Below are 8,631 nucleotides of genomic sequence, written 5' to 3' on the forward strand. Positions count from 1 at the left end.
TAAAAGGTGGATATTGGTTGATTTGTCTTCAGTATGTTTGCCACTGTGGATGTAAAATGCATTTTACTGGTAGTAAATGCACCAAACTTACCTATACCTTTTAAGAGCAGAGCCTGCTAACTGTTTTCTTCAAGTGTATGGACACAATAAAGAAGAATGAAGCATTTAATCTGCGGTGTAGAACTGATGGTTTCTTGCAGCATGTTCACAGAGCTTTCTGCTCATTACTAACGATGACTGCTTCAAATACTGGGTTCCAGCCTTGTTATTAGGCAAACGTGCTTGTAATCAGGGTATCTTCTATAGGATACTGTCTCTCCTTTTTTGGCTATGGGCCCAAGACTTTAGATAGACTAAAACTTAATTGGTACAAATTCATCAAGTTTTAATACAGAAAGCAAGTACAATAGCCCAATGGTAAATACCTTGTCACAGTCTTCTGGGGTTATGAATACTTTTGCAGGAGATGCTAAAAAGCCTTACTTGAATGTAGGAGTCTTCTAGTACCGGGGTATACAGAAAATAGAATATTCTATTTTTTGTGGTAAAAGACAGTATTCCTATCCAAAGCTGTAGTACCTGCAGGATTGGTGATACTGAAGCAAAACTTAACTATGCAGATGAACCTGCTCTAATATTTGCTCTGTCAGATAGGAAATACACTTCTTCATGTGTTTTTAAATATAAATCCTGTTTCTGTGAAGGATTTTTCTGCCTTTTGGTGCAGAAATGTGGTTCTAAACCCTGTGTGTGAAGTTCATGTCGTCTAAGCAGATTTGGATTGTTGGTGTTGTGACAAAAGCAAACAGTCCTCACAAGAGCTTTTTCTTTGAGATTTGCAATAAAATATTGAGTACTGTAGTACAGTAGATCAATAAAATGTTGTCAGGTAAGCTTGATTCATTGTGCTTAAACATATCTTCTCTCCATATGACCCAATTGTTGCTGAATTAAAACGTCTGAAGTCACCTCTAAGCTTTTGGCTTTTAAACCGTAGTGTAGTAGAACAAATTGTGATATGAAGACTTGGTACTGGTCAGATAATCCTCAAGGACAGCTAGCTGAAAGCTATCAACTACGTTCTATAGAGCTTTTGACTGAAGAATTAAATCTTTTCTGATACATTTGCTACTCTGCTGTTAAGATGCTTGTTTACAGTTTGACTAGAGGATCAAATTCATTTAACACGCTGCCTGGAACTTTTTCCAGGCCTCTGACTCCCTTGTCCCCTTACTGTAGACTGAAGGGGTTAATGGTTTTGTTATGTTGAACACAATGGTTGTAGTGATGAGTCCTTTGCTATCTGCTCTTGGGAAATATCTCAGTGTTTTTCTTCTGGTCTGTTCATCAGACTTCACAGAAAGCTTTGGTGAAAGGTTCCAACTTAAATATGAAAAGTTTGGTTTTATTTTTTAATCATCTCACCTTAGGTCATACAGGCGCCAGAGTTGATATTAGCAAAGTATCTGAAGAGCAGGAGCTGCTCTAGCAGTTGAGTGTTGGATGACTTTAACTGTAATACGGGCAGCAATCCAGACATGCACTTTGACAGCAGTTTAGGTTCGTGTGAATTGAACTGTTGTGGTCTTCTGTGTATGTACTGGTTGCTTGTGTAGCTAAACAGCAAGCTGGTCAAGCACCTCATCTGGCCCATGACACTTTGCACATATGTGACTCTTGGTTCTATGGCTGGTCAGTGCTCATACAGAGAACTGTTTGAGCTGCTACAATCCAACCTAAAATAATCTGTGGTGAGTGTGTTGTAAAATACCACTGTACTTGTTTGAACCCAAATGCAGCTTGATGTGAAACTGAAAGGAAAACTGAATATAATTCAAGGCAGAAACCAAAAGTTAACTCTTGGCAACTGAATTGTCTGATGTTAAGATGTTCTGCCAGTCTTCAGAATAGCAGCTTCCTAATGCATCAGCCCTTCAGATCCTGTTCTGGTCCATTAAAGTGGTATTAAATTTATATCCCTTTTTAGCTTATGAATTATGGACTGGGTAACAGAGGTGGTATTTAAAAATGTGGATCATGTGAGAAAACCAGATCTACTCAAGTTACTGAAATTGGACTAACCTTGCAATATGTTCTGGACTTGTAAAATGTGTCCAGAAGTTAATGTAGTTGGATTCTGAAGCAGCTTGTATGCTTATTCTGAGGCTTTTCACCTCAAACAAACTAAAGCACAGAACCAAAAAACAGATGAGGGTGAGCTGTGGGCTCAAATTAGAGGAGAAAAAAAAGGGGAAAAGATATAGACAAGGAAATTTGAGGAATACTAGTGTTCCAAGATGTTTAGTGATTAACTGATACTATTTGTTTGTTCTGGTAGCTCATTAATAGTAAACTGCTTTGCCCAATTCCTGCAAATTAAAAATCCTGTTAGGCTGGTTCCTAGCCAAACTTCATGTACTCGTGTGAAATGCTTTGATTTCAGCTTAGACTTAGCAGTGTTATGAATTCAGACTCTTCCCACACAACTCATCCGCTCTAAATCATTCAAAACAACAGCAAAAAGATATAGTAAATGACTGGCTTAAGCCAAATTTATTTAGAACAGACTGTTGGCAAACTGTAGTGAAATGACTAACTGGCTTAGTATTGACTCAACCTTCTGGCTTACAGAATATTTTGATCTGGAAATTTGTCTTATTGATTCAGATGTTTTTATTAATAAATTAATCTGAAGTCAAATGGAGCATTTGGTATGTAAAACTTAACTCTAATCTGTTTTGCTTTCCAGGCATCTTTTCTTACAAAGAAGCTAAATATTGGGGGAAAAAGAGTAAACCTTGCAATATGGGTATGTTTGTTCCCCTATTTTTTCTCCCATAGCTAATTAGAATATTTTTCTGAAAAAAAATATTTAGTCTTACTATATCTTAAGTGTTAGGCACTTCTTAATAAAGTAAAATTTGTAATTATTTGTAGTTCCTTGAAGTATTGTTTGCTTTGTCTTAAATGCTAACAAGTGTATTTTAAATGCAGGATACAGCTGGTCAAGAAAGATTTCACGCATTGGGGCCTATCTACTACAGGGATTCCAATGGCGCTATTCTAGTCTATGATATAACAGATGAAGACTCTTTTCAAAAGGTACTGGACAGTTTTTTACATCTGTGTGAGATGTAAACCAATTAAAGGGTAATTTGTGATGTGTAACTGGGAATCCTCTGTTTTCAGCAATATATATTACATTTGCAAATTTATACTATGGAATGGAAGTATACACATGATTAGTATTCTTTTGAAGGCAGACTTTTTCAGTCTACTGATGTTCTAGCAGGGTTATTCAAAGAACGCCAGGGAATTAGATATGTGAGTTACCTGTGGCAGGCTATAGACATGAACCAGTGCTGTCATTATAGTATGCCATACTGATCTCTACTGTATAAATCAAATTACTAAAAGATATTAAGTGACATGACTTTTTACAGATCTGAGAATGCTGGAATTGCAATGCAACAACATTATGTTCTCTGTGATAATAGATATTTGTACTTCAAATCCTCCTCAAAACTTAAAATTTGGTGTCTAAATATTTAATAGCATTATTAATTGATCAGTTTGAGCAGTGAGTTTTTTACAGTCCTGTGTCAAATCTGTGCTATCACTCTGTAGGGTGTTCCAGCTGAAAACTAGCAACACTTTTCTGAAGTTTGTGCCTGATTAGATTGTGTCAAAACCCGTGGGAGTTCTGTGTAGAGAAGTAAGAAGTTGTGGTTTTATCAGCAAGGATTGGATTAACAGTGATAGAAATAGTGTAAGGGTGCAGTTCCACAACAGTTGTAACTATTTTAAATAGTCTGGTGTAGGGCAAGTAAAGCAGTTGTGCGAGGAGTTATTGTGCTAGAATTCAAACACTTGCCCCGGCTGGCAGAATTGTGATGACTTGTGAGTTTACTTCAACTTGTGCCTTTTCATGCTGAGCCCTACTTAGTAAAAACTCTGTGATACCAAAACACTTACATATGCAGGAAAAAAAGAGGGATGGCTAATATGCAAAAGTTATTGCATGGCAGTTATTGCATACTGTATCATGTAGCCTAACTATTTTTAGATTCTTGAAGTGATTGCCTCTCTTCATGATTAAATTCCCTTAAAATAGCAGTTCCTAAATCAGTGCAGTGATCATACAACTTCAAAGAATGACAACAGAATTGATGACAGATACCTTACCATCAGCTGACTCGACACTCTTGTCCCATCTGTTCTCTCAGGAAACAAACATCTGTTCTAATCTAACCTCAGTTCAGGTGCCTCTACTTTTAAAGTACCATTTTGTGATCTGTCAGTAAGTGCCTGTTGATAAAAGATCTCATGCCTGACCTAAAGTGGCCCATGCAGTGAACTTGTTCTTTGGAGTGGGGCTAACACAAGTGTGGTGAGTTATATTTCTAGAGTAATTGAACGATTTTACCAAAGTCAGTTGCTCTTAATTTCACCTGTGAACTAAAAGCTGCTGAACAAGAGACATATAGGTATATTTTTGCATCCATGTTGCTCTAAACATATTTGGTTCAAGTTTAGAGTAAACGGTTAATGAAGGAAATGGGATAGTTCCGCATAGCCTAACCTAGTAGTATATCTAGTGAAAATAAACTCACCTCCCTTCTTTTTGCAGGTAAAAAACTGGGTTAAGGAATTAAGAAAAATGTTGGGAAATGAAATCTGTTTGTGTATAGTAGGTAAGTCTTTTTCAGCATGTGATTCTAATGACTTAACTGGAAACATCTCTTCTGATTAATAGCATCTTCCAAACACTGCTTTGGCAGCTTGTGCATGTGATTTTCAAATTTGATATTTGAAATTAAATTGGAGCTAGAAGTTTCAGCAGGTCATGTGGAGGAAAATAAGTGTTCAGTTCAAAACAATAAGCTGCTTAATGATACTATCAGAAGTGCATGGTACAGACACCAGCAGACTGTAGTTTAATAAAGAGAAACATACCTCAAATGTGTATTATCCTTGTTTCAAATACTCAAACTCATGGTATTTACTGTTCTTAGTGCTTGTCTCTGTTCACAATCAAGTGCTTGTGGGGTGGAGATAGTCCTAAAGCTTGGATATTTCAATGTAAATGGAATACAACAAAAATACTGGGTTTAGGTTTATATCTGATCTAGCTTTTAAAACACTTTCATGAGATTAGCTATAAGGATATTCCATACAAATTATTGTTACAGCACAGGGAAGGTGCCAATAAATCAAAAAAGAAAAGCAAAAGGTTGAATTGAGTGGCTTATTGGGAGGTATTTAGCTATCCTGGTATCTCTATAGAAGTAGCACTTCATCTTCATTGTCTGTAAATGCTTGTGTGAAAGGAGAATCTCAAATCATGTCATTGCTCCAGATTAAAACTTGGGTAAGAGCTGGTCTTTACTGGGACAGCTTGTTAGAAAATGTCAGGGTACAATGGTTACATTTCTGCTTTATTTTGGAGTACAAAGACTTGAATTATTATTGTTTCCAACAGGTAACAAAATAGACTTGGAAAAAGAGAGACATGTTTCAGTGCAAGAAGCAGAAACGTAAGTCACACCAATTATTAATAGAAACAGTCATTGCAGAGTTATGCTAACATAATAAACTTGTGATGCTGCTAACATAGCACCCAGCTAGCCACTGCTGGTTTATGCCTGCCACTTGTTAAGTGTTCTTTTAGTGTCTGAGTCCCAGTCCCTTACTGATCAAACTGTAACTTGAGAGTTGTATGTGATTATAGTCAACATTTACAGTTTAAATGCATTTCTAGGCACAAATTTCGTCTAGTATGTTGCATCAGTCATGACAGTTTTAAACACAACTTTTTTATTTAAAATTAGCATGTGTAGATTAGTTGTGAAGTCAGAGTAATCATCTTATAATCATCCTACTGCTTCATATAAAGTGGATTAGGAAGATTGAGTCTTTTTACTACAGTGAAGCTTGGTATCTGCATTTCTACAGGTATGCTGAATCTGTTGGAGCAAAACATTATCATACTTCAGCTAAACAGAACAAAGGAATTGAAGAACTGTTTCTTGACCTTTGTAAAAGTAGGTATTATCTAGTTTGTTGGTACAGAGCTCATTCATAAAATACAATCAGAAATGTTTTTAAGACCATGTAAAAAAAATACTTTTAAGGCCAGAAAAGCTTTAATGTAAACTACTACTAAGAACTTCAAACCACTTGTATACTTAATAGCTCTGGAAGCTTGATGTATGGATGCTTACAGTATTGCGAATTCATACTGTCATTTGTTGGAGCACCAACTGCTATTCCATTTCCAATATGTGAATATTAACCCAGATTGAACTTTGTGTGACTGGTCTCACCATTGCCTGCTTCAAACCCTCTGTTTCAACCTCTTTCAAAGATCTTCTCAGATGCTGTCAATTACAAATCATAAACTCAAAGCTGTAATGGTGCAAATTTTACACTGCAGTCTAAGCAAATAGTAACGATGGTATGTGGGATAGAAATGTAACAAACGCAGGTTGTCCTATTAATTGTGTTTCTATGATAGAAGAACTTGAAGAAAACTTATCCTGCATGTCTGAAAAGTTGGTTAGGGTTTGGAGTTTTGTTTTGGAGGGTGGTTTTGTTTGTTTGTTTGTTTTAACTGGGAGGGTTTCTTGTTTGAAGTTGCTAACTCCAGAATATCTGAGCATCATAAAGTCTCCCCTAGTTAACAGGAGCTGCTGGATATTTGATGCTTTAGAAAGATTTTAATATGTTCTTACAGCTTATGCCATGTGATACCTGAGTACTTAGTTCTACATAGCAAATAGGAGAACCAGTCTTGCTGAATTTTGGGCATGTAACAAAGATTAATATCTCAAAGTCTTGTGTAAAAATGCAGTGGAATGTCATCTAATACATTTCTTTCTTTACAGGAATGATAGAAACTGCTCAAGTGGATGAAAGAGCAAGAGGCAATGGTTCCAGTCAGTCAGGAATGGCAAGGCGAGGTGTACAGATCATTGATGATGAGCCACAAGTACAGAGCACTGGAGGGTGCTGTTCTTCTGGATAATTATAAAACTGTGCATCACTGCCCTCTCGATATGAAGACTGCCATATTCCAAGTCACGCATTCTTTACCAATGGAGTAATAGAATTAACAGTATTTAAAAATAATCACATGTAACACTGCAGAGACCTTAAGTGCTAAACTAGTGGCGTCTGTGACCAGAGAATTGGCATTTTCTACAGTGGTTAACAAAGCAATTACCAATGGCCTTTTTACATATTTTTTCTTTAATGAGGAATAATATGCATGTAGAAAAGACCTACTTAAAGGCTTCATTTATATTCTTTTAAATCAGATCATTATTTAATAACTTATATACATTGTTGTTGGAATGGTATACGTTTTTGCAGCTCTTTGTATTTTGTGGTAGATGGAATTGTATCACTTCTAAAATGCAAATTGATTTTTTTTTTTTTAATTAGCAGATATATGAAGTAATATTTTTGCAGGGCCTCCACAAGCCTATAACTCAACTACTTTGATATATTTTGTTCATCCTGTATGCCAAGCTGGTAAAATACATTGTAAATTACATATTAAATATTTTATCTGCTTTTACAATTGCAGGTGCAGAAATATGTACATCAGTCTTGTCAGTGATTGTGAAGTGAATAAGTCAGTGAAAGATGCAAGCTTCTGATGTGTACTGTTTAATTGCTCGTTCTAGTCCCCCTACCTGAAAACAGCTTTGTTTTGGGTACATCCATAGCTACAGCAGTTTTTTAATCCATTTCTGGCAAGCAGCAGTATTTAGAGTATTCCCTTATTGGGAAGAGAATGTGTCTTTGGACTTCAGTTTAACACTGAAGTGTTTGACTCCCAGCTGAAACAGTTGGTGCATGCATATACCTTGCCTCTGCAGTTACTTTGCCCTCTCAGAACACCCCTTGAAAAATCAAAGCAACTTTAGCCCTCATCTGTCTGGTAGCCAGTAAACCAGATGCATGGGAAATTCTTTAGCTGCTTTAATACGTTTGTGTCCCAAGACAGCATTATAAACTATTCATGAACATCCATTTTTTCCCCTGTTTTGCAGGACTTGAGTGAACAAATTAATTGGCATTAACTAGAACTGCTTCTGATTTGCAGTGATTAAATGGAAGACGTGAAACTTGCCAGATGTAGCTGTAACTTTGGGGATTCTAGGCAGAATTGAACTTATTCCTGACTTACTCTTTCTCCTGTAAAGTGTTTTGAAGCCTACTTAAGTTTTGGGAGGACATTTTTCAGAAAAAAATGTATGAACTACTATCACAAAGAAACACCAGATGGTGGTAGCTGAAACTTCAAAGTGTTTTGTGCTCTGACTTTTTTTTACTTAAGTTGTCATGCTTGGAGAAACAGTAAAGGTGATGTCTATGATGAAGTAGAATATCCTTGGCCTTCCTTTTTCTGAAAGGTAGAATTAATATGACATATGAATGCACTGAATGGTGTGGGTATGTTCTGATACACAAAAAGAGTAGTAGTAGCAAATTAGTCTGATGTGTAAGGGAAGTGTGCTGTCTTGAATCTGATTTTATTTTCTCTGAAATAATAGATGGCTTTCATACAGACTGATCCTGGTGCATTTTTTCCCTTTCAGCCTTAACTGTGGTGTAGATACA

At 36.3% G+C, this 8,631-nt stretch overlaps 1 protein-coding gene across 1 annotated transcript in view; it reads left to right on the plus strand.

Annotated features, from left to right (window-relative positions):
* Positions 1 to 8,396, plus strand: part of RAB21 (RAB21, member RAS oncogene family) — a 12,575-nt gene extending 4,179 nt beyond the window's left edge. Inside the window, exons 2-7 of the mRNA XM_027889091.1 lie at positions 2,750 to 2,809; positions 2,995 to 3,102; positions 4,631 to 4,694; positions 5,483 to 5,537; positions 5,956 to 6,044; positions 6,888 to 8,396. Coding sequence (XP_027744892.1) covers positions 2,750 to 2,809; positions 2,995 to 3,102; positions 4,631 to 4,694; positions 5,483 to 5,537; positions 5,956 to 6,044; positions 6,888 to 7,027 — 516 coding nt within the window. The 3' untranslated portion in view covers positions 7,028 to 8,396. The remainder of the gene's footprint in view (positions 1 to 2,749; positions 2,810 to 2,994; positions 3,103 to 4,630; positions 4,695 to 5,482; positions 5,538 to 5,955; positions 6,045 to 6,887) is intronic.
* The last annotated feature ends 235 nt before the right edge of the window (positions 8,397 to 8,631 follow it).

Source organism: Empidonax traillii, unplaced genomic scaffold, assembly GCF_003031625.1.
Source record: "Empidonax traillii isolate 1590-97213 ecotype Southwest subspecies unplaced genomic scaffold, ASM303162v1 scaffold252:size1141739, whole genome shotgun sequence".
Lineage (NCBI taxonomy): Eukaryota > Metazoa > Chordata > Aves > Passeriformes > Tyrannidae > Empidonax > Empidonax traillii.